Consider the following 26,255-nt stretch of genomic DNA (forward strand, 5'->3'; position numbering starts at 1 on the left):
AACAAAGCTGCAATAAACATGGGTGTGCATATATCTGCTTGGATGTCAGCTATGGTCTCTTCAGGGTATATTCCCAGTAGTGGAATTGCTGGGTGTGACCGCTTCTTGGTCTATGTATGTATAGGTGTCACATGAGCATAATTAAGCCTTCTGTGATTCTCATTCTTTTCAATGTTAGCCATAGTTTGCATACAGACAAATGCCTTTGCATAGTCAGGAAAATACAAGTAAGTATCTTTTTGTTATTCTCTGTTTTTAACCAAGATTCATGTGACATCAGCAATGATATCCCTTATTCCAAAGCCTCTTCAGAATCCAGCTTGAATCTCCATTGTTAGTAGGAAATCTATCATATATTTTTTTAAATGTTCTTTCTTTTACTCCCTTGAATGAACCTCAAAGGAAAGTTCATTTTGCTGGAAGTATATGAAAAGAAGCATTTCATTTCTGTTGGAGGTACTAAGTTGGTTGGATGTTAAGCTTGAAGCTGCAAAGATTTTATTTTAGCCACCAAATGGAGAAAGTGTGACTGAGGATGATGTCAACTTTATGGAAATTAGAGCCAAGATAGAGAGCTTTCTGGTGCTGGGGAGGACCTGGAGCCACCTGTGCCTGAAGCCCTGTGGATGGTATTTTGTGAACTAGAACATGCATCCGTTCTTTTGTTTAAGCCAGCTGAGTTGGATTGGTCTTGGTCTTGAGGACCAGTGTATAAATCACAGGCAGAATACTCTCTGACGACTAGAAACTTCTTTTTCCTTCACAGGCGGAGTCACCCACCCCTCCTTTCTTGATATTTTTCTGTGTTGTATGCAACGGGGGGTCACATTGTCTGTGCCAGGCAAGCTGCAAATACTAGAAAATGTCTAGGGAAAATTGTATTGTTCTCAATTTATGCCTTTGCTTCCCTTCCTGTCTCTTGCATTTTTGCTGTTATTTAAGGCCATGTTCAATGTTGTAATTACTTTTTTTTTTTTTCTAAATCTGTGCCGTCTGTGTCTGGGGCAGGTGGCTCCCCACCGTTGCTGGGCTTGCAATGTAAACAAACCCCTGGCACTTGTCTGAGAGGCTCCCGCTGAAATATTGCCCTAAATAAATAAAAGCCAAATTAGATATTGGAAAATAACTTTAAATTACATTTTAATTCTTGAGGAATTACATCTTACATCTGCGTTAGAGACAAATGAGTTCACTGAGAGTAATAGGTCTGGAGAGAGCTCTGGAGGGGGATGGCAGTGCTGGGCAGCGTCTGTGAGGAGGGAGAGAGACAGAGCTGTAGGGAAAACAGAGGGAGCCCCTTATAGGATGGATTACAGAAATGGGAGGAGCATGAATCCCAAGAAAACCTGGATATGCCAGCTGGATCTTCCAGAAGGATGCAAGGAGTTAGTCACTGAATTTGCTCTCAGTGAAGGGCAGGGATACTGGCGTTAGCCCCGTACCTGCCACGTACTGAGACCCAGACCTCATAGAGTCAGTGTAGCAGAATGGTGCAGTCCAAAATCTGGGGGACAGGGTTGTTGATTTCAGGGGCCATTAAGTTGACTCCTAATAATAGCAGCAATCTTATAAACGCCAAATCCAAACCTTGCCCTATATGGCATCATTCCCAAGACCATCAGCTTGCTGGGACCCATTGCGATAGTTGTTGTGTTAGACCATCTGGTTGAGGGTTTTCCTCTGACCCTCCACCCCATCTTTCCCAGCATGATGTCTTTTTGCAAGGTCTGGTCCCTCCTGACAACATGCCCAAAGCAAGTGAGACCAAGTTTGACCAGCCTTGCCTCTAAGGAGCTCTTTAGTTACACTTCTTCCGAGACAGACTTGTTTGTTCTTTTCGAAGCCCATGGATATTCATAACTCTTCTCCAACACCACAAATGAAAGCCCCTGATTCTTCTGTCACCCTCATTTGGACCTGGGTACAAATCTGCTTTTGCCACTAGTCCTGCTGGCCTGCAGGCAAACCAGCAACGTCAGGAGCGGAAACTACCAAAACCACGAGATCCCAGGGCTCAGAGGGCGGAGGGGCTTTCAGAGCAGCTGAATCTGTTGGGGGAACCGTGTCTTGTTCGGGGCTCTTAAAAACCGGTAGCTTTTGAAACAAAACCAAACAAAAATCTGGTAGCTTCCAAGTGATTTAATAACTAGGTTGGAGTAGAATAAGAGACCAGATAGCAATTCCAGCCCTTTAACTGCATTGATTCTCTGCTGTGGCTCTTCAAGGGAGAATGCCTTGACCTTGACTTCTTTCCATTTGCACAGATCAAACAAATACGCTTTACCTGTTTCACTCCTAGGAGTCTCTTGACTAACCAGCCAGCACCATAAATCCATGAATCCGAACATGCTGTCCATTACAGTAGGTGCGCCCACCTTGGCTTTGTTAAGTGTTACCACATGGCCTCTATCCCCAGGCGTCCGCCTGCCCAGTCTCATTGTTAGAGTTCGTTGTCTTAATTCACTGAGTGGGGATAACCAGTCTTCAAGGTGCTGGGGCTCCCTTCACACAAGTACTCCTCACCGTTGTGGTAACAGGTGTGCCCTCTGGGCATTCCATGTGGTGTTCTAAAAATCTAACCTGATGGATCTGCTCTAACATGCCATTGTTCCTAAGCCTTTAGATGCTTTCTTCTGAACATATGATACTTTCGCTTGACTTAGTGTTGTTGTTGTTGTGTATCATTGAGTCGGAACTGACCCATAGTTGACCCTCCAGCAGGTCTGTAGAGGCAGTTAATCACATGGGAGGAGATTGCTCATCCTTCTCCCTCCGAGCACCTGGTAGACTCAGACTGCGTACCTAGACCATAATGTAATTCATGCTTCAGTGAAGCAGTCAAATAGACTGTGTGATCCCTTTAACCTCTCCAACAGAAACACTGAATGATGAACCTGTCCTTTGTAGGCCCAAATGAATAAATGAAGACTGGTCAAATTTTCTATCCCTTGCACTGTCATCCTACACCCTTAATAGTCATCACCACACCTATATTCCAGGTCTCTTGTTTGGATTTGTACAGATTAGAAAAATTGGAGCCGTTCTTTTGAAAGGTAGCTTGCTTCTGCCTGGATCAAAATTTGTACTTTATCATTTTCTGGCCTCACTGGGATTTAACTCTAGCTTGGGGTCTAGAATAAAAACTAGAAGGGAAAGATTGTTCTTCAGAACATTTGACAAATTCTTGAAAGGCTTTCCCCTCAGGGGATGCCCCAGACAATGCCCCAGGTTACGCCAAAATCAAAATAACAAAGACTCTTTAAGTACAGTGGGGTTAATCCCTCAGATGGGGGTAGGAGCACTGGCTCTGTCGGCAGGACTGGTTCTAAAATTTAGTGGATTAGAATCCCAGTTTTCTGATGTCTACTCTTATATCCCCACTCCAAATTTTAGGATCCCCTTCCTGCCCAATCACTCCCCTCCCTTTCACTTCAGACAACCTTCAGTTATGGTTGTAATTCCGTCACTCTTAGAGTAAGATTTTTGGGTTTGGTTTTCAGCAGTATCAATTCTGTTACAACATGAGACTTTCAAGTGCTGTTGGAAACTTTAAGGCGTCTTATGCAATGCTTGAGTTGTGACTTGAAATCCTTGAGCTCCTCTCATCCCTCCCACCCACTGCTCTGTCTTGCGTCATCAAGACAACCCAAGTGGTTTCCCTAAACTTCTCATTTTGACACAAGTGTAGATGAATGCAAACTGAGAGACCAAGAAGAGCCTCACTTCTTACTGATATTTGGCTGTGGGTGGTGATACTTCATGTATCAGCATTGTCACCTCGAGCGATGGATTTGCTGAGCCCTCTTTACTCATAATGGAAGGCACAGCCATCTACACGGTCAAGACTCTTCAGACTTAGGAACCAACTTAGAAAACGCTCTCTCATTATTTTGTGTCTCTAGGACTACTCCAAGCTCTTCCGGCCTAGTGGCAAGAAGTTGTGTTGCAATCCCAAAGGCACTCGGTTCGAGGTCACCAGCTGCTCTGCAGGAGAAGGACGGGCAGTTTCCTCCCGTGCAATTAACTGACTCTGAAAACCTGACTGAGGGTCAACTATGAGTAGGTTCCGACTCTATGGTACACAACACAACAACAACAACAACAACAGTACTCTCTATGGATGGCAGCTCAGGTGGTCTGGTGGTAAGGAGTTGGGCTCTCAACCCAAAGGCACGCAGTTTGAATCCACCAGCTACTCTGAGGGTTAGAGGGACAATCTCTTCCCCTACAATTTATAGTCTCTAAAAACTTGCTGGAGGGTCAGCTATGAGTTGAGTCAACTGTACTCAGCCCCGCACACCAACAACAGGTCCCAAATGTCTTAGGTGGGTTTCTCTGGGGAAGAAGAATGAGTGTCACTTGTGTGTGTCCTGGGAAAGCCTTTGAGGTTCTGGCAAGTGCCCTCGGCTTCTCCTTGTGACCTTTTCTCTGCCTGTCTCTCATTGCTGTTGACTCAGCACTGACTCACAGCTGATCCTCCATTGAGTTTCTGAGCCTGTAAATTGCATGGGAAGAGATTGCCCATCCTTCTCCTTCAGACTCCTGATGGATTCAGGCTGCTAGAGAAGCACAGATTTTTGTGTTAACAGTGCAACTCCCTATGGATAATGCCACCAGTTGTTGCTGTTGATTGTTGTTATATAAGCTTTCCAGGAGATGGAGGTTAGGCTGAGACTCAAGAATACAGTGGTAGCTGTGTGGAATGCTGGGAAGAATGTCCCTGGGTGGATGGCCCGGCAAGGGCAGCAGCAGTGAGGAGGCTCTGGCTTTGCGTGTCTGAGGGACCGAGAGGAGGCAGGCATGCTGGATGGTTGAGAAGCAGTGGGAAGAGTCCTGTGAGAAGAGGGTGGAGAGCCAGCCAGAGGCCAAGCCAGGAGGATCTCCTTTAAAATAAAAAAGGCAAGCTTGGCTTTCTGATGAAACTTGGCATAGCAATTCAGTTTCCCATTCAATGATTTCTACACAAAGTGGTGAATGCCATTGATTGTAGCCTTTTCAGGGCAAGAACAATCTCATTAGCTCTGTTCTGGTTAGTATACTTTGATTACTCTAGCTTCTCTCACCCTTTACTTTCTCAACTTTGTTTTATAGTAATTGTTGATCATTTGGTCTCACGTTGTTGCTGTGAGGTTCTGTAGAGTTGAGTACCTCTCACAGTCACCCTGATCTGAATCCTGTCCTGTCCTGTGCCGTCCTCATCATTTCTGACACACTTGAGCCCAGTGATGCTGTCAATGTGCCAATCCATTTTGGTCTTCTCTTTCACTGACCCTTCAGCTTTCCAAGAATGATGTCCCTCTCCAAGGAAAAGCCTCTCCTAACAACATACCCATCGTATGTGAGACGAAGCTTCATCCTCCTTCGAGGAGCTCTCTAACAGTCATTTCTCCAAGACATATTTGTTCTTTGGCAGGCCATGGAATATTCAGCACTCTTCTCCAACACCACAGTTCAAAGGCATCAATTCTTCTTCTGTCATCCTTATTTATTGTCCAGCTTTCAGATACATAACAAGTGATTCAAAAGATATAGATTATGTTTTTTAAAAGTACAGTACCTATGGGCTTTATTTATTATTATGTATTCTTATTTTCATAGGGTCGCTATGAGTCGCAAACGACTCAATGGCACATAACAACAACAATAATTCTTACTTTAAAATTGATACGTAAAAGCTTTATTTGAAAATTTACAAATTATGCTGTGTTTTCATTTGTTCATATAGTTGTAAAAACATTAATTAAAATTTATTAATAGATTTAATTATAATATCTAATCAAACTTCTATTGCATATTGCCTTTCCCTTCACCCAACTTGTCTGTTTATTTTTTTCTCCCTCCTACCTCTTTTCTTGTCCCTGTTAACCCTCCAAGGTTGATCCTAGCTGTGTGTAAATCCTGCCTTAACTTTTTCTATTAGTGGTCTTACACTGCACAGATGTTTGTCTTAGCGTTATTTACAAGAACAAGAACCAACCCATGTGTCCATTAACAGGCAAATAACTAAAGAAACTGGTACATCACACAGTGGAGTATTATGCATCACTGAAAAACGACCAAGAATTTGTGAAATACTGCCCAATATGGACGAATCTAGGACAAAGTGTGCTGGCTGAGTGATATTAGTCACAAATGGACAGTGATAGGATTTTGTGAGCTCTTTTGTAATTTATCCACGAGGTGATCTTGGGGATTCGTTTTGGTTTTGGGTTTGAAAAAGACATCAGGACAACAGTCTCTGGGAATCTCAACCAATCCAGTAGATCTACTTTAAATTTTCTTTTAGGAATTTGAGGTTCTCTGGTACCTTTCTGTTTCCTTCTATCAGAATCCACCTGTTTTGGCCCTAATTTTTAAAATTTTTTTAATTTTTGGTCTGATTTATTTGCAGGCAAAGCGCCTGGCAAAGGGGGAGCCCTTAGGCATTGTAAGGTACTGCTCCTTGGGGACCCCTGGACTTGTTAGACCCAGTCTGAGTGGTTCCACCACCCTGGGCCAACTAGAGCCCTCTCCTCCCTGAGATGCTTGGTGTGACTTTTCAGTAACCGCTGGGCTGCAGCAAAGTGCTTCCATTGATCCTTCCCACAAGATTCTTGGAAGGAAAAAAAAAAAAAAAAAGGAAAACCTGTTCCTGGACTGTTGCCTGCGGCTGACACAATTTAAATTAACTTAAACCATTTCCTGCTCCCCCATCTCCTCCCCCTATCTTTTTTCACGGAGGCGGGGAAGAGCTTCGAGAGATGGTTCCTTACTTGCTGGCTGCAGGTTGCAGACCAGGGCTGGGAAGTTTGCAGCGGGGGAGTTGGCGGCGGGGAGGGAAGCGTACCTGGGAAGGGCCGGTTGCTAGGGCCCGTTGCTAGGACCGGTTGCTAGGCAGTGCGCCTGGGGAGGTGGCCGAGCCCATTGCACAGTGGGCGCGGGCTGCAGGGAGGCCGCCAGGGGAGGATCCCGGGCCCGGGGCAGCCCTCGCTGCAGTGTTGCAAGCCGCCGGTGGGGGGCAGCAAGGACCTGCGGATGCAGCACATCAGCGGGCCCTCCTGTATGCAGACCACGTCTGTCCCATCTGAGGCCAAGGGATGAAAGAGCCTGTGGCGGTGCAGGCAACCTGAGCAAGCACAGGGCCCAGAAATCGCCCCCGGGACCCACCTCTCCCACCTGCCGCTCCCACCCGCAGCCCTGGACCAGCGCTCCTCCTGGGCGGTAGCTCCTTCCTATATTGCTCTTTTTTCCAGGCTCCTATTTCATTAATGCAGGCACCTTTCCTAACTACATCCCCTCAGCACCCCTCCGCACTACTTTTCTTCCGTGTCTATTTTACCCTCTGCTTCCTTCTTTCATTATTCCTTCCTCTCGGATGTTCTTCTATTTATCATCCATTTATTTTCTGCTTTTCTTCTTATTCCTTTTCCATTCCCTTCATTCATTGACCTATCCAGCCCAACATCTAGCATCCTTCTTGTCTTCCATTCATGCCTTTATGCGTCACTCACCGACTTTTCCATTCATCTCTCATCCATCCATCCATCCATCCTTCTATCCGTCTTCCCTCCATCGTCTTACCCCATTGGTTAAGAGTGGGTCAGTCTGATTTGTTTAGAATTCCACCTCCAGCCAGAATTCTCTGATCAAGGTAAATCTCCTGCCTCACACTCTTAGTTAAGTAAGTCTCAGGAAAATGAAGATGATGGGCTAATCTCAAGGCGAAGTTATGAGGATGGAACAGCCACTAGTGGGGCACACAGTAGGAACCTAAGTGCATGATGGGAACATCCAGTCCTCTGACTCCCAGGTCGCTGCTTTGGCTGTCTCTTGGAATTAACTGTAAGGCCAGTAGGAATTTACCCTAAAGAAACCATCACTACCATCCAAGCAGATAGATGCACACCCATATTTATTGTAGCTCTGTTCACTATGGCAAAGAGCTGGAAACAACCCAAGTGCCCATCAACAAACGAATGGGTAGAGAAGCTCTGGTATATTCACACAATGGAATGAATATTAGGCTGTATTGAAAAACAAGGAACTCATGAAATATTATGTAAAATGGGGTGACCCTGAAGGACATTAAGCTGAGTGAAATATCTCAGTCACGAAAGGACAAATATGCATAGGGCCACTCTTGTAAAATGGGACTGACATCGGGATTGAGGGAAGACAGAAAAAGAGGAGAGGAATGATGTGTATTGCATTGAAACAGATGAGGGAGAGAGATGTTTAGAAGGGTATATGAATGGGTATTCTTGTCATTACAGAAGTCCAGAGTGAAGGCTGCATAGTGGAGTGAACTTGGGGGGAGGGATTGCATAACAATGAAAGAGTTTTTCTTTTTCTTTTGGGGAGAGGATTGATTTGGGGGAGTTGGGCAGGGAGAAAGGTGCCACAATGAATGACTGGAAATCCTAGGTCTCTGTAAACTTGCATTGAAATTAATAAGAAGCAGTTTGGATGAAACAACAACAAAACCAATAAGGCCAGTAACTCACCTCTGAGGTTCTGGTTGGCCACACCATGCAACTTCTGAAAGCTCTGTAGATTGTTTGAATGAGTGGCCAGGGTAGGGATCCACCAGGTAGATCATTTTTGACCATTGCCAACTGTTACCTGGAGGTATACCGGGGCACAGACATCCCTGGGTATGGAGAGACCGTGGACAGGGATCCTGCCCGTCATCCCCCCTACCTCCAGCCCCAGCCCCATCTATCAGACTCCTGCCTCTCTGGGACTCAGCCTTCTCCACGTGACACACTGTTATATCTCCAGAATTTTACCTGACACACTTTATAGAGCCTGGAAAAAGCCTTCTCACTGCCTCACACCTGGGCAAAGTGCCCCTCCTCTGAGCCATCATAATCTTCTGGCAGGTGGCATGCCACATCCTCTATTGCAGTTGCCTACTTTCCAGTCGTGTGTGTGTGTGTGTGTGTGCGTGCGCGCACGCATGTGTGCATTTTGCGTGTGAGCTTCCTGAGAGCAAGGCCTGGTTCTAGTTCATGGTCGTGTAGCCCAGGCCATACTGCTGTAGTCATTTGAGTTGATGTCTCTGCACTTAGTATTTCTAGTAATCACATCAGCTGACACCAGTGGAGGAGCCCAGCGGCTTCCTAACTGACAGTGTTGTTGTTGAACCGTCTAGTCAGAACCCACCCATAGCTGACCCTCCAGCATGTTATCGGAGGCGGTAGATCACATGGAAAAAGATGACCCATCTGTCTTCTGCGGAGCGGCTGGTAGATTCAAACTGCATTCCTTCGGGATTGCAGTGCAATGTTTTACCACTAGGTCACAAATCTGACCTCCCCTCTTCCCAGATCAGCCCCTCTAGCTGTCCTGTGGATCTGTGGGTGAGATAGCTTACTGCTGGGCCACCCCAATCCTGACACAGAGACCGAACCCAGAAGCGTTGATTGAGAGGGGCAGGGCCCTACCTCTTGCTGCACAGATGCATGTACTTCAGGTGGCAAACTGGCCCCAAACTTCACCCTTGGATGTTATTTATCTGGTGAACACGGAGCTCATTTCTTCCTGAGAATTAGTTGCTCATATTTCAAGTTAGAATATCGGAGATTTTCATCATCTCTTGGAAACCAGGAGCTCTTCCACATAAGCCCCGGAGCCTGGCATCTGTGGGCTCCTGAGAAGCCACCTACCTTGCTGGCGCTGGAGCTGAGGACTCCTGCTGAGACCTGCTGAGGACACTGAGCCCCAGAGAGGACTTTTCACATAGTGAGGGCCACGCAGCAGGGATCTGGGAGATCTGGGGCCAGAATTCAAAGCTACCAGAGATACCGAGCATTCCTTTCTGAGTCTCCCCTGGGGAGAAACCTTATGCTGAAGGGCTGGAAGATAGGAGAAGCAGATGGGGATGGGTAAGAGCCCCTGGGGGGGGGGGACCAAGTGATTGTATCTAAGCAATAAAAGGAGGGTGGAAGGGAGCTTGGGACTTGAGCCGGGAGCTGTGAAAAGCCCTGAGTGATTTCTTCTCCTCTTCTGTGGTAACGCAGGGGCCTCTGCTCAGTGGTAGAACCACAGTCTCTAAGCAGTTAACCATCCTGATCTGCGGCGGATGTCTGTGAAGACAAATCAACTTTTATTGCGCTAAGTCACCGAGATTGTGGAGTTCTGCAGCGTATATAGCCCAGTCTACCTTGATTAATCAACACCCATAGAAACGACAGTCAGGAAATCAAATGATGCATTGGACAAATCTTCTGCAAAAGACCTCGCTCAAGTTTTAAAAAGCAAAGATACCACCTTAGGGAATAAAATGCACCTGACCCAAGCCATGGTATTTTTAATTGCCTAATAGGAATGTAATGCAGCTCCTGTGGCTGAGTGGTAAGAAACTGCGATGCAGTCCCAAAGGCAGGCGGTTCAAATCTACCAGGAGCTCTGCCGGAGAAGGATAGGCATCTCCTCCCGTGAGATTTCCTGCCTCTGAAAACCCTCTGGAGGGGTCAGCTATGGGCCAGTCCCAACTCGATGGCTTACAATAATAATATGCATGTAATGGAGCCTGGTGGCCTAGTGGTAAGAAGCTATCATGCAATCCCAAAGACATGAGCGGTTTGAATCCCCCAGCTGCTTCATGAGAGAAGGATAAGAAATCTCCCCCTGTTCCATTTACTACTTCTGAAAACCCACTGGATGGTCCGCTCCCTGTGGGTTCCACCTCGAAGGCACCCAACAACCACCACAACAATATGCATGTGGCAGAGTGAGCTATATGCTGTGTCACCAGCCAGGAAGTGAGCAGTTCGAATCCATCAAGTGCTTCGTGGGAGAAAGATGGGCAGTGTGCTGTGAATATGTACAGCTTCAGAAAACCCATGGAGTGTCTGCAGGGGTCAGAATGGACTCCCAGGGAGAGGATTTGTGTTAATATGCATGCGAAGGCCGGGCACCTAAGAGAAGAGTGAAAAAGAATCGACACATTTGAATCTTGTTGTTGCTGAAGAAAATGGAATGTACTGCGGACACTGAGAAGAACAAACAAATCTGTCTCAGACGAAACAGAGCCAGAATGTTCTTGGAAGGGAGGAAGCTGAGATTTCATGTGATGTGGACGTGCTCATCAGGAAGGCCCAGTTCCTGGAGAAGGACATCGTGCTTGGTAAAGCAGATGGAAAGAGGAAGACCCTCAATGAGACGGAGCAACACAGTGGCTGCTTGAGGGGGGCTCTAATGGAGCCATGCTTGTGATGACACGGGAACAGACCATGCTTCGTTCTGCTGTACGTGGTCGCTCTGAATCAGTACTGACTCGAGGGCACTTAACACCTAAGCAGTGATGCGGTTGGAACCAGAATGCAAACCAGAGACCACATGGACCCAGGCTCGCTCTTCTTGCATTTGTTGCAATCCGGAGCCTCAGGAGATGCACGCCCCAACCATCCGGGGCTGCGTACGTGTGTAACACGCTGTGTGCCCTCCCTTGCCTTGGTTTCCATATTTCTGCAGTCAGGCCTTGTCAGGGCCTCGCAATTGCTGTGGGCCTCCTGACAATGTGACACGGTTGTCATTCCCTGGTACCTTCTGGCAAGATGAAAATACGCCGGCATCAAAACTTGCAGCCTGGGTGCCTGCTTGAAAGAAAAGAAAAAAAAAATCTCACGGAGAGTGACAGAGGCCTGCTTTCAAGAAATGTTGCGTCACCTGCTCTGTTGATGTCCTAGAAGATGGTATTGTGTGAAGAAACACAAACATCAATAGCTCCATGTTGAAAAGGCAGTCTTAAGAGTCAAACTGTGAATGAGAAGACCTTTCAGGATGTCTTAACCAATTTAGTTTATGGATATTTTCCATTTTATGTGTGCACAATGGTGATAAAGGATACACATCTCTGTCTGAGTAAGTCCAAGAGAGCTCTCTGAATATGTATAAAAGGAAAATTCTAAGGGATAATAAAGCCCTGGGTCTGGGTTTAATTGGCAGCATTTTTTTTCCTTCTTAGAGGTACATAAAGATGCATCCCATCATCAATGACATCTGAGAGTTGCTGAAATATGGTCTCTGTGCATCCCAGGAGGCAGCATTTGCTGCTGTTTCTGCTTCCGGGGGGCCTAGATGCCCTGGAGGATGCCGATGTGGAGGACGTGGCATCCTCTCGTGGGCTTCGTCCTCATACGCTCCTCTGTGCCCAGGAACCTGGCTTTGCCTTACTTCTCTGCAGATGCTTTTTCAGCCAGCTCCTGGGTTACGGCTGCTCAGTGGAGCTGATAGAGTTCAGGATAAACATGGGCCCCACCGAGGGAATGAGGAATCCTCCGAATGTAATAAAGAGAAACAGAAAGCGCTCTCCAGGCCCTTTCTAGGGAAATCAAGTGAATTTCCTGGAATGAAGATGAAGGCAGCTGCAGCCTCCTCCTGTCTGTCTTCCTTATTGTCAGGTCCTAGATTGCAGTCCTGGCTTAGACAACCGCTCCGCCTGGGGGGCCAGGCTTAGGGAGTGGAACAGAGAAGGGAGGGAGTCATGGAACCCTGGACCTTCACTCCCACTGCTCAGGCTTCAGCCTCCGCCTCAGCCCCATCCCTGGCTTCATCCGTCAGCAGAGTCCCTGCTGGCTGCAGTAACAAACCACCCACGCCTCACTCCCAGGGGCTTGTCACCACAGAGCTCTTGTGCTGTCTCAGCTGCCACTTGCTTGGATCCATAATCAACATCCTTGGCACCAGCAGTGAAGAAATCAAAAGTTGGCTCGCATTGTGCGAGTCTGCTCTCAGGGACCTCTCCAGAGTCCTGAAGTGCAATGATGTCAATTTGAAGACTAAAGTGCACGTCATTCAGGCCCTGGTCTTTTTAATCACTTGATGTGAGTCTGACCACTGGACCATGACCAAGGATGACAGAAGAATCAATGCCTTTGAGTGGTGGTGCTGGAGTCGTGAATATCCGTGGACTCCTAGATAAGTCCGTGGACAAACTGATAAGTCTTGGAGAAGGTGCAGCCAGAGCCCTCCTTGGAGGCAAGGATGGTGACGCTTCATCTCACAGCTCACACTTTGAACATATTTCTTGGAAAGGGACATCATGCTAGCAAAAAGGGGGAAGGTCAACAAAAGAGAGGAAGACCCCCAAGTGAGACGGAGGGACACAGTGACCGCAGCAGTGTGTGTCAGATGATGAGGATGGCACAGGACAGGACAGAGTTCAGATCTCTTCTTCACAGGGATTGTATCTGACTCGGTGACACATAACAACCACAACATGTGTCATGTTCCTTGTAGGTCTGGGGAGGGCTCTGCTCCATCCTCCCTGACTCAGGAACCCAACCCGCTTTGAGGGCAGCCTAAGGCAGCCACTCACGGGTGGGTGCCATTGTGCTCACACATCTGGGCCACAGCAAGCTACAGGGCTGCATCTCACTGAAAAGGAAATGGAATCATTCCACATAGAACAAGAGAGGCAATGTCTGTGCCCTGGCCCTGAGCACAGCCCCACTTCTAGGCATGCCATTCTCTGGTCCTACCCTACTCCTGACAGACTGTACCCCTTCTGAGTCAGTCTTCCTTCCCCTGATCGTGGCCCCACAACTAGAGTTGTCCTTGTACCTCTGCTTTTGTTTCTGGAGATGCGGGTCTGCTTCTGCCCTGCTCACGCACAACCACATTAGAAGCTGCTGCTGATTTCAATGACTGGTTGCCCTGCAGGGCTGGGGCCTCTCCTGTGCCCAGCCTTCCTCCTAGCTGGAAGCTCAGCAGTTTGAATCCACCAGCTTCTCTGCAGGAGAGGGAGGTGGAAGTTTGCTTCTGTAACCACTGACAACCTTGGGAAATCTATCAGGGCTGTTAGACTTTGTCCTGTAGGGTTTCTGTCGAGTGGAATTGACCTCACAGCAATTGATGTTGTTGGGTGTTTTTGGTTTGTTGTTTTTAATGCCCAGCATAGGGACAGTGGTAGTTCAGTGGTAGAGCTCTTGCCTTCCACGTGGGAGACCCAGGTTCAACTCTCGCTGGCGCACTTTATGCATAGTCACCATCTGTCTCTCAGTGCAGGCTTGAGTGTTACTCTGTTGCTCACGGGCAGAGCTTTCCAGACTAAGATGAGTTATGAAAAAAAAATGTTGTGACTCGTGTGAAAATGAAGCAGTGAGTCACAATGGTTGGATCTACAACCCTCACGGACCAGGCAGAACTTCATTCTTGATGTGCACGGAGTCACCATGAGTTGGGGGTCAAACCAATGTCAGGTCAACAACCACAAGCATGCCCAGCATGGATCTTGGCTCAGAGGAGATGTGCAGGAAGGACTTGTTATTTGAAATTTAAAACAAACAAAAAAGGATGATTAAATACATGCTGGGGAGCTCTGGTGGCTAAGTGGGGAGGAGTTATGCCGCCAACCCAAAGGAATGTGGTTTGATTCACCAGCTGTTTTGCAGGAGAAAGATGGGCCGTCTCTTCCTGTCTGGGTTACTCCCTCTGAACACCTGCTGGAGGCTCAGCTATGTGTCAGTTTCCACTCAATGGTACACAACAACAACAACAACAACAACAACAACAACAACAACAAACGCATGATAGGACAAGCCCATGGAAGAATGACGTGTCCCCTCTCCCCTCCACATGCAGTCCAGATGACTGAATTGGCGTCCGAGTCTCTGCCTTCGCACTGTTGTATGTATTGTTGCTTTAGAACTGACCCATAGTTGACCCTCCTGTGGGTTTTCAGGGGCTGGTAACCACACAGGAAGAGATTGTCTGTCTTTCTTCCAAAGAGCTGTTGGTGGATTTGAGCCACGTACCATTGGCTTGGCAGTGCGAACAGCCTTCTCACTACACAATAAAAAGGAAAAAAAATGCCCGGGATTTCAGAAGTCTGTGCACGTGGCGTGTGGAGATATTGTACTCCAGCTCTTAGAGGTGAGGCTGCAGTCTGAGTGAATGGGGGCAGGTTGGCGCTGGTTGTATCCAGTGCATCATCTCACTTCCGGGGAAGGCAAGGAGAGCACCTCGCTTGTCCAGGTGGTCCATCTACATCAATGGTTCTAGCCTCCTTGCCTCCAAATCCACCCGCTGCACTGCGCGAGAAGGGTGGGCCGTCTCCTTCTAAGCGATTTACTGCCTCTGAAAACCCCCTGGAGGGACAGCTATGGGCTGGTTCTGACACGGCAACACATAACAAGAACGACTACCTCCCCCTATGACACGTGCTGCCCAGACGCGTGCCTCCTTCTGGACACAGCCTGTGAGCAGGTGCACCGGCAAGTCAGGTGCTGGCTGGTGGCAATCCCCATGACTGGCAGACACAACTCTCCGGTCTCCCTCAAGGGAGCCAGTGAATGAGAGTGATTTTCCTGCAGTCCTTCTTTGTCAGGTCTTTGGATACATGGGATGCAGTTAATGTGGGCTTGTGCAAAAAAAAAAAAAAAGGGAAAACATTTCTTTAGACAAACATCCAAACTGGATAGCTCTAGGTATTGCTGCTACCAGGTGCTTCTTCTATTTTACTGTCAGGTGTCTATTGATAAGGGCTCACTGCTGAGAACAAAGGGCGATCCAGTGTGGAGTCTGTAAGACATTGTGTTCCTGGTCCACCAGGCTCCGAGGGAGAAGGGCGGGCAATCTCCTCCCATGCCATTTACGGTCTCGCAAGAATCGGCCGGAGGGTCAGCTGTGAGTTGGCTCCAACTTGACAGCAATAAATGAGTATTCAGAACAAACTGACATTTATTCAGAGTTTACTTTGTTCTGAGTCCTGTGTTACTACATCAATCATCGCATTTAAGCCTCATGATTAAGCCTGTTAAGTAGCTTCTGTTATTAATTACACGATGCCACGGAGGAAGCAGAGGTCCAGAAAAGCTTAGTACCTTCCCCAAGGCCACATAGCTGGTAACTGACAGATCAAGGATTCTGTCACTGTCTGTCTGACTCTAGAACTTGCACTCTTGATTATAGTCATCCTCGGCTTTTTTAGCTGAGAAAGAGATTCCAGAAGACACTCATGCCAACTGTCATACTCTGATGCTTTAGACCCTGGGGAGGAGCTTCCTGGAGGAATAATGCTTCAATCCTCAGAAACCCCTGGCCACAAAATGCTCTCTGTGGTGGTTATTACTACCCACCCACCTCACTTTTGCAAGGAACTTCCCTCTCCCGCTTCACCCTCATTCATGTTAAGTTAGAACCGACTCATAGCTGACCCTCGTTATTGAGAGGCTGTAAACAGCACATGAGGAGACTGCCCACCTTTCTCTTGAGGAGCACCTGTTAGATCGGATAAGCACTGCTTATGTGAGCTTGCAAATCTCTCACCACCACACTTGCCCAGCAGGAGGGATACATCCTTCTAAGCAGAGGTGAAATATTTGGCTTCGATCGTCCTAAGACAGTTCGTTCCTTTGGTAATCCTGACTCAGTTTCCCAACATTTGGCTCTAGATCTGATGTCTCGCTTTATATGGAAGTTCCTTCTCAGGTCAGCTGGCCTGGAACCCAGGGCTGTCCCCAAGCCGACTCAAGTGACCTGCACTTTCTACCTTTGGAGTTTCTGTGGTCTGTGAAACACATTTCCTGTAAACCTGATTAAGGCCCAGTATACTGCTAAAGCCGTGCCACATTAATATAGTTAGCTGTTTAATTGATAACAGTTTGCGAGGAGTTGAGTAACACCGAGTGTGTGTAACTGTCAAGAAAAATAAAATAATGTGCTGCCATGAAGGCTTGGAACAGCAGTGAGAAGGGCCACTTGCTACTTTCCTGGCCATTTCTAATGACAGGCATCACAGGCCACAGTGTTTCTATAGCACTGACTGTTGTTGTTGTTGTTATTATGTGCTGTGGAGGCGAAATCAACTCATAGCTAACCCTCCAGTGTGTTTTCAGAGGCAGTAAACTTTGTGGGAGGAGATTGCATCTTCTTCTCCCATGGAGCAGGTGGTGAATTTGAACCATGTTCCTTTGCGGTTGCAGGTGAGCCTAATCTAGGCCATGATCTTTGCAATTACTCACAAATTTTTTTGCAATTACTCATCAGAGAGCTGGACAATGACTAAGCATGACAGAAGAATTGATGCCTTTGAGTTGTGGTACTGAAGAAGCGTCTTGAACACACCATGGACCACCAAGATAACAAATAGGTCTGTCTTGGAGAGGGTGAAACCAAGTTTCTTCTTGATGGCTATGATTTTGAAGCTCTGTCTCACATATTTTGGGCACGTGGCTAGGAGGGACAGGTCCTTCAAGGACATTATGCTTCAAAGGGTAGAAGGGCAGTGCAGGAGAGGAAGACCCGGGATGAGATGGATTGATACAGTGACTGGGGCATTGGGGGTAGGTGTGTCAATGAGACTGGCTCAGGACAGGGCAGGCTTTAGAGCTGTTGTACATAGGGTCGCTATGAGTTGCAGGCGACTCGACAACATAACAACAGGCACATAACAACAACAATGGCTAATGATCTTAAGCATTTCTCCATGTGTTTGTTGACTATTCGAATGAAGTGTCTTTTCATGCATGTTTCTTATTTTGTATTTGGTTGATTATTTCTTGCTGAGATATGGAGTTTGATTGTCTATGTATTTTAGATATTAGTCCTTGTTGGAAATGTCATTGCTAAGTATTTTCCCCCCAACCTGTCAGTCCTGTTTTTACTCTTTAGAAGAAATATTTTGATGCATATACTGATTTAATTTTTGGACGTTCCTAATTGTTTATACTCTGTTCATTGCACATTTTTGGATTATATTTGGTAGTCTTTTTATTCCTATCCCGAAATGTTGTAATTCTTCCACTGCTGTAAGCTTCTTTGATTCGTTGTAGTAATATTTTGTATTTTTTTTATAAGTCTTTCGTATCTCTGGTTTGATGAATTCCTAAGTATTTCAACTTTTGGGTAGCTATTGTATACGTGAAATATTTTTTCTTATCAGGAAGTAACTCTTCCAATTTTTTTAATTTATTTTTTTATTAATTTTAATGAACATTTACAGAAATTCTGGATTTCCGTTTATTCATTCATTGTTGCACTTTTCTCCCTCCCACCCTTCCCCCCCAAATTTCTTATTAGAGATCTGTTTGCAGAGGAATTAAACTGATTTTTGTGTGTTGAACCTTTTTGTATGTTGTCCACTGCACTTAGTTGAAATAGTTGGATCCTGTAATTTTCTTGATGAGTTTTTGTGCCTGGTAATTGCAAGCTGTTGTCTGATGTCTAGTTCTCTGGACAAAAAAATCTTCTTTAGTGTTTCTTGTTGGGCTGGTACAGTCTTCATAAATTTGTTTAATTTCTGTTTATCTGGAAATGTTCTAATTTCATCATTTTATTTGTTGGACAATTTTGTTAGGTATGCAATTCTCAAGTTGACATTTTTCTCTGTTTATTTATATGTGATCACATTGCCTTCTTGCCTGCTTGAGAGAAATTTTTGCTGAGAAATCAGCGCTTAGATTTATTGCTTTTCCTTTTAGGTACCTATTTGTTTTTAAATGATCTATTTTCAGTGTTCTTTAATTTTGCAACATTTAATTATTCTATAGCTTTCTTTATTGTATTGTCTTTAATTTTGGTATCTCAATACTACTAGCTTTGTAAGATAAATTGGAAAGTATTCCTCTCCTTTTTTTCTAGAAGATATTTTAAGGAATTGGTGTAAATTCTTCTTTAAACACTGGGTAGAATTATCCAGTGACGCTCCTTGGACCTGGAGAATTTTTATTTGAAAAATTTAAGTACAAATTCAATCTCTCTCTCATTACCATTGAGTTGGAGCCAATGCATAGTTTTGGAGGCTTTAACATGCACAACAGGATGACAGGGGACTGGTCCTCTTTCTCCTGTGGACCTGGTGAATTCGAATTGCCACAGAGGCACAGCTTTTTGGCAAGAAGTGTAGCTCTGTACAATTTATGCCATGGCATGTTGCATATGGTGTGAGTTGTGGTTGTTGTTATTATGTACCACTGAGTTGGAATCAACCCATAGCAGACCCTCCAGGGGTTTTCAGAGGCACTAAATACACTCGGGGAGATTGCCCGTCTTTCTCACATGGATCAGCTGGTAGTTTGTGCTTTGTTAAGGAATTGGCTTATTTCACCCAATTTTCCAAATGTCTATCTGGAGAGTGCTGAGAGCATTTTTTTAAAATAATCTTTTAAGTGTCTGAAGGGTTTGTAGTGATATTCCTTTATTTTATTTTTAATATTGGTAATCTTTGTCTTCTCTCTGTCAATCTTCCCAAAGATGTATTATTTTATTGATCTTTTCAAAGTAAAAAAATTTGTTTCACTGATATTTCTCTTTAGTTTGTATGTTTTAAATGTTAGCAATTTTCTGCTTTCTGTGGCCTAGATCTTGCTATTATTTTTAAAAAATTTTCCTGAAGTCACAGTTTAGACAATGGTTTTAAGGCATTTGCTCTTTTCTTATGTGAGCAGTTAGTGATATAAATTTTCCTCTCAGCACTCTGTTAGCTGTGTCCCATAAATTTTGTTATATTGTGTTTTCAGTTGAGGTCATTGTATTTTTAAATGACCCTTGAGACAGCTTTCCTGACCTCCGGATTATTTGGAATGTGAGCTTTTGCTTTCACCTGTTTGGGGATCTTTTTGTATTTCCTGTGTTATTGATTTCGGGATTGATTTCATTGTGGCCTGAGAACACTCGCTGGGATTTTTGGTCTTTCAAATTCATGGAAATTTGTTTTATGGCTTAGGATAGGGCCTATTTTGGTAAGTTGTGTGGGTACTTGAAAAGAATGTGCATTTTGTCATTGTGGGATTGAGTGTTCTATAAATGTCAATCAAATCCTGTTGGTTGATAGAGTTGTTTGGTGTTTCTGTGTCCTTGCTGATCTTCTGTGCAGTTTCAAACGATAATTGAGAATTTATTTATTTTTCCTTTAAGATCTATCAGTTATCACTGCAGACATTTTGTAGTGCCATAAAAATATATGACAGCGCATTTTCCATGGCAATACTTTTTACATGTGTAATTCACTGGCATTAATTACATTTATCATGCTGGGAGCACATATTTTACCATTCTGTTTTGTGCATACACGTTCAGGATTGTTGCATCTTTTTAGTGAATTGACCCTTTTATCCTATGATATCCTTTTCTGTGTCTGGTGATTTGTTTTGCTCTGAAATCTCCTTTATCTGATATTCTGAACAACCCATGGACTGCCAAAAGAACAAACAGAAATGTCTTGGAGGAAGGACAGCCAAGGTGCTCCGTAGAGGCAAGGAGGCTGAAACTCGTCTCCTGTACTTACAACATGTTGTTAGGAAGCGCCAGGGGCCAGTCCTTGGAAAAAGACATCACACTTGGAAAGGAGGGGGGTCAGTGAGAGAGAAGAAGACCCTCAACAAGATGGATTGACACAGTGACTGTAGCAACGGACTCGTGTATCAGGGAGGTGAAGATGCACAGGATAGAGCAGGATTCAGATCTGTGGTTCACATCTGATATTCCGAGGGCTGCTACGTTGTCGTTTGTTGTGACGTGAAATATCACCGCTAGTGACCTTGTGGACAACAGATACAAACCTTGTCCTATCCTGTGTCAACTTCACAACCTTTGACACACTTGAGCCCATTGCAGGAGTCACTGATGTCAGTCCATCTGGTTGGCACCTAACAATAACAGCTATGCTATTAGAAAACAGGCTTCTCCCATCAAGTTGATTCTGACTCACAGCTACCTTATAGCACAAAGAAGAATTGCATGCAGGATTGGTTCCTGAAGCTGTAAATCTTTATGGAAACAGACTACCTTACTTTTTGGTCACGGAGTGGCTGGGAGGTTTGAACCACTGATACTTTTGGTGCCACCAGAGCTCTTCACCCCCACCCCCCACTTCTAGTTTATTTATAAAATTTGAATACATTGTTTTCAAGAACAAATTCTTTCAATTTCCCTTACCCTCCACCCATAAAATTGTACAACCCAATAATTAATCCCCTTCCCCCACACATCCTTATCCCTCTGCTTCCACCTTCTCCCACCCCTCTTGGATCCTTAGACTCATTCTACAATAGTGGTTTTATACAATATTTATCCTTGTGGGACTCAGTCCACTCAGCCGAATGCTCTCCAGTCCCTCCCAAGTTAGGTAATAGTTTACAAAATCATTGCTCTTGCGTGCTGCACAGTATTCCATTGTGTGAACGTACCATAATTTCTCAATCCATTCATTTGTGGTTGGACATCTGGGCTGTTTCCATGTTCTTGCGATGGTGAATAATGCTGCTATGAACATTGGTGTATAAATCTCAGTTTGTGCCTCAGTTCTCATTTTCTCAGGGTATATTCAAGGTAGTGGAATAGCACCACCAGAGCTCCTTGATATTAATTTAACTCGGAAGCCTCAAATTCAGTGCTATTTAATTAGAACCCTCCACTGGGTTTCTAAGGGTACAAATGCAACAGGAGGAAATTGAGTATCTTTCTCCTGGGGTGGAAAGATGTGGGCTTTGGGTTAATAGTGCGACTCCCTAATGACTATGTCACCAGAACTAATGTTCTTGTTGTTAGATGCCAGAGCATATAGATATTCCTTACTGCTTCTGTTTATTTTTGCATAATATTTTCTATTTTTTTTACCCTCATCTTAATGGTTCTATTACGTGTGAAGTGAATTTCCTTAGAGAATATATTGTAGTTGTTGTTGCTAGGTGCTGTTGAGTTGAATATGACTCACGGTGACCCTGTGGACAGTGGATCTGAACCCTGTCCTCTCCTGGGCCATTTTCATCATCTCTGACACACTTGAGCCTATTGCTCCAGTCATTAGGTCAGTCCGCCTCATTGAAAGTCTTTCTCTCTTTTGTGGACCCTCCACTTTTCCAAGCATGATGTTTCTTTTCAAGATGCAGCCTCTCCTAACAACATGCTCAAAGTATATGAGATGAAACCTTGTAATTCTTGCCTCTAAGGAGCATTGGGGCTGAAATGTTTCTGAGACCTATTTGTTCTTCTGGCAGTCCATGGGATATTTGATAATATCCTTTTCGTGTGTGTGTGTGTGTGTGTGTGTGTGTTTGTTTCTAATGTTGTTAATTTTTCCTTTATTGAAAAAAAAGTCTTCTTAAAGGTTACTTGAGCAATTTTTAGAATTCCATTTAGATTCATATATAGTATATTTAAGTGTACTTTCTTTGCATGGTCTTTTTTAGTGGTTATTCTCTGGATTTTACATTATAAATAAATACATCATTTTTTTCAGTTTACTGATACTAACGTTTTACCAATTTGAGTGATAGAAAGCTTTTTCCCTTTACATCCTTTTATCTTCTTGCTTTGTTGTAGACATACCTTAAATATTTCCTCTCCATGCACTTAGAAACCCACTGGATGCTACAATTTTTTTTATTAATCATGGACCATAATGTAGAAGAAACTGTCTTACATTTACCCACGTTTTAACTCTTTTTTTCCGTCCTGATGGTCTGTTTCCTTGTTTATTCTTTTTTATCTGTTTAGATAACTCTTTCAGCCACTTTTAAAGACTGCTGCTCACAGATTCTCTTAGGCTTCCTTCATTTGAAAATGTTTTGATTCCCTGTCTTTCCCAAAGACTTTTGCACTGGATAGTATTGGATTAATACTTTTCTAAGAGTTTAGACAATGTGGCTTCTGAAATGCAAATGGTTTTAAGATCATAAACTAGGTGTTTTTTCTCTCACCACTATCTGTATCTTTAGTTATTTAAAAGAATGGCCTCATGCTAAGAAGTTGTGCTGTCGATCCGGAGGCATGCGGTTCAAATCCGCTAGCTGCTCTGTGAGAGAAAGATGGGCAATTTCCTCTGTTGCAATTTAAAGTCTCTGAGAACCTCCTGAAGGGTCAGCTACGAGTTGGTTCCAATTTAATGGCACACAACAATAACAACATGAATACAAACGTTGTTTACCATGGTGTAAACCCACACTGACCCACAGCTGACCCTCCGGTGGGTTTTCAGAGGCAGTTAATCGCACAGGAGGAGATTACCCATCCTTCTTCCACAGAGCGGCTGGTGGCTGCAGCTGCTGTCAGGATTGCAGCTCAGCTTCTTGCCACTAGGCCTACCCACTCTCTCATTGCTGTGGATAACATGCTGAACATGTATGAGATAGTTTCACCATTCTTGTCTCTAAGGAGCACTATGGTTCCACTTTGTCCAAGGCAGACTTACTCTTTGGCAGTGCAGGTGATAATTCAGTATTCTTCTCCAACAATTCAAATATGTGTTGTTAAGTGCCGTCGACTCATAGCGACCCTATGAAAAAAGACCTGAAACCTATTTTATAACTACCGTCATTTTTCTAAATTTACCAAGTTTTCAGAGGCATGTGGTTTAGGAAGAGGATGCCACTCCTGCTTCCAAGTCTGTTTTAAGCTGGAAGCTCCACTAAACACTGTCCACCATGGGTAACCATTATGGCATTTGAACGCCAGTGGTACAGGGTTCAGCATCACAGCAACCCCAAGTTACCTTAGAACAGCAAATTGACAGATCAGTGCTGTACCACCTAAAAGAATGTTAATCTCAAACACAATAACATAAACACCTTGGAGCACGCACACACACACACACACACACACACACACATATCTATTTGCCATTTCAACCCATGTGATTCAATGGCATTAATTAGATTTGTCATGTTGTTGGACCATTATGATCCATTTCCAGATTTTCCCATTATCCTTAACAGAGTTCAGTGCTTCTTAAATGGACTTCTTTTCTTGACTGATAACCTTTTTTTATATTTTTGTCTTGCTTTGTGAGCTGTGAAGTGTCTTGTCTTGTCTTCTTATTAGACACTACCCTGTTTGGGATTTGCTCAGCTTCTTGGTCTTCGCAATCACCTGTTATGCATCAGAGAGTTGGACAATGACCAAGGAGGATAGAAGGAGAACTGATGCCTTTGAGCTATGGTGCTGGAGAAGAGTACTGAGAATACCATGGACTGCTAGGAAAACAAATAGATTTGTCCTGGAGAGGGTTAAACCGGGTGGCTCCTTGGAGGCAAGGATTCTGAGGCTCCGTCTAACTTACTTTGGACATGTAGTGAGGAGAGACCGGTCCTTGGAGAGGGACATCATGCTTGGGAGGGTGGAGGGATGGCGCAGGAGAGGAAGGCCCTCTATGAGGTGGATTGATTCAGTGACTGGGATAATTGGGATGGGAGTGTCAGAGACAGTGCGATTGGCACAGGACAGAGCGGAGTTTAGGGCTGTTGTACATAGGGTCGCTATGAGTCGCAGGCGACTCGACGGCACATAACAACAACAACAACAACATCTTGAATATATAGGTTTATGTCCTTTAGTACATTTAGGATGCTTCCAACCATATTTCTTCAAGTATTTTTCAGCCTCACTCTTCTTCTTGTCTTCTTGGGTCTCTGATAACACAGAGAGTTAAGTCTTTTGTTACAGCCTTGCTGGCTTCTATGATCCTGTTTGTTTCCCTCCCTCCCAGTCTATTTTCTCTATGTTGTTTGAACTGGGTAGTTTTTACTTTCAATTTGCTAATTTTTCCCTGCCTCTTCCTTTCTGTTATTGAGCCCATTCACTGCATTTTTCATTTAATTTGTTTTCTTTGTTAACATTTTTATATGTTGCTTCTTTATACCATAAATATCATCCTTAATATTTCTGTCTCCTCTCTCCCCCAGACTTAATATTTACTAATTTTGTTTCAAGCATATTTTAATGGTGCATAGAAGCCTTCTTATGGAGACTGATTCAAAATCTCCACTGTATTATAAAAAGCTCTGTCATCATAGTGGTGGCATTCATTAATTATCCGTTCATTTGATTCATTTGATATTGTGATGATGGATAATTTTCCATTGAAACCTTGACATTTTTATATCATGTGAGGAGACTCTGGATATGATGCCACCTCAGCAAGATGTGAAAGGGTTGCTGTTCGCTGCTGCTGACCCAGCCCCTCAACTCATGGAAGCTTCATGCTCTGCAGAGCTAAACACGGCCAGGCCTGTGTTGTGCCTGGGATTGGTTACGGATCAGACTGTTTCACATTCGCTGATTGTAGGAAATTATCTTAGGCTAGATTCTTGAAATGAAAGCAGAGTAAGAGTTAGTGTGAGAGCAAGAATGAGAAGGAGAAGGAGATTTCTGTTGGGAAATGTAGGGGAGGATGAGGGGACCTCTGGCCAGGGCAGATCACCTAGCTCTGGATAAATCCAAGCCTTTCTGACCCATCAGCCCTTAATATGGGATAGAGAAAACTCCTGTGTTTGGCTGTGCTGGTTTGAAAAAACTCACCACCTGGAAAGATGGCTGCTGAATCTTTTGAGCTGGGAGTGGTCTGTACTGGGATGAGCTTCTCAGGTCCAATCCACATACTCCACATCTACAAATCCACCCCATCCTGTCTTCCTGTTTATTCACCAGTATATAAGCGCACTATAACCCCCAATAAAGTTGAGTGGACGCTCTGCAGCGCTCCCGGAGTGGTGTGTCACTGTCACACCACCATCAAAGCGTCACTGCTCCTTGCCGGCAAACGGACAGTGACAGATTTCTCTCAAGGAAATGGCTCACATGCTAGTAAAGGCTGGCATGTCCCAAGTTTGTGTGTCAGATATTGAGCTAGAGGCTTTTGTTGACGCACATAGCTGTGCAAGCTGACAAAACCAGGATTTAGCAGGTTTGAAGGCAGAGTGCTGGCTGTAAAGGCCGAGGAACTCAAGATTTGTCCATGAAAGGACAGAAACTGTGGGCTTCAGGGGCTGACACATCCGATGTTGACAGGCAACATGACAGACTGCTGGCTCACGTCCAAAGAACTTTGGTGACAAGTAAGATGCAGGAACCAGATCAAGTAAAAAGAGAGCTTGGCCAGAAAGTCCATCTATGTATTTGGTGCAGGTCATATCTCTGAAGAGACTCCCCTTACATCAGATTAGGATGGTGACCAAATTAAGTGTGTTGTAGACAACCCAGATTCTCTTACAGCGAATCAAGCCTGATCACAGCAGACCACGTGGTGGGAAATAAAGATATCATTTCATAACTGCCACATTATGTAATTTAATAAATGTCAAACCTGAGGATCATGGTCAAGTGGACATATAATCTTAACCCTTACAGAAGTGTATCAGCAAGCTTTTCCTTCCTGGTCCATCTCAGTTTGGAACTTTGATAAAGCGTGTTTGACATGATAGCAAGCTTCCAATGACAGATAAGTGGTAGCTGTGCAGAAAGGCGCACTGACTGGAGAAATTGAATCTAGGTCTCCTGCATGAAAGGAGAAAATTCTACCAATGCCTCGTTGCTGACAAGTGAGGGTAGGCTCC

The 26,255-nt window shown here is 44.7% G+C and overlaps 1 protein-coding gene across 1 annotated transcript in view; it reads right to left on the reverse strand.

Moving 5' to 3' along the window:
- Nucleotides 1–6,843: 6,843 nt before the first annotated feature.
- Nucleotides 6,844–26,255, reverse strand: part of LOC102870200 (chromosome unknown open reading frame, human C16orf82) — a 52,225-nt gene continuing 32,813 nt past the window's right edge. The window contains exon 4 of the mRNA XM_006896635.1: nt 6,844–7,008. Coding sequence (XP_006896697.1) covers nt 6,844–7,008 — 165 coding nt within the window. The remainder of the gene's footprint in view (nt 7,009–26,255) is intronic.

Source organism: Elephantulus edwardii, unplaced genomic scaffold, assembly GCF_000299155.1.
Source record: "Elephantulus edwardii isolate Elephantulus edwardi_28Jun2011 unplaced genomic scaffold, EleEdw1.0 scaffold00186, whole genome shotgun sequence".
NCBI classification, from domain to species: domain Eukaryota; kingdom Metazoa; phylum Chordata; class Mammalia; order Macroscelidea; family Macroscelididae; genus Elephantulus; species Elephantulus edwardii.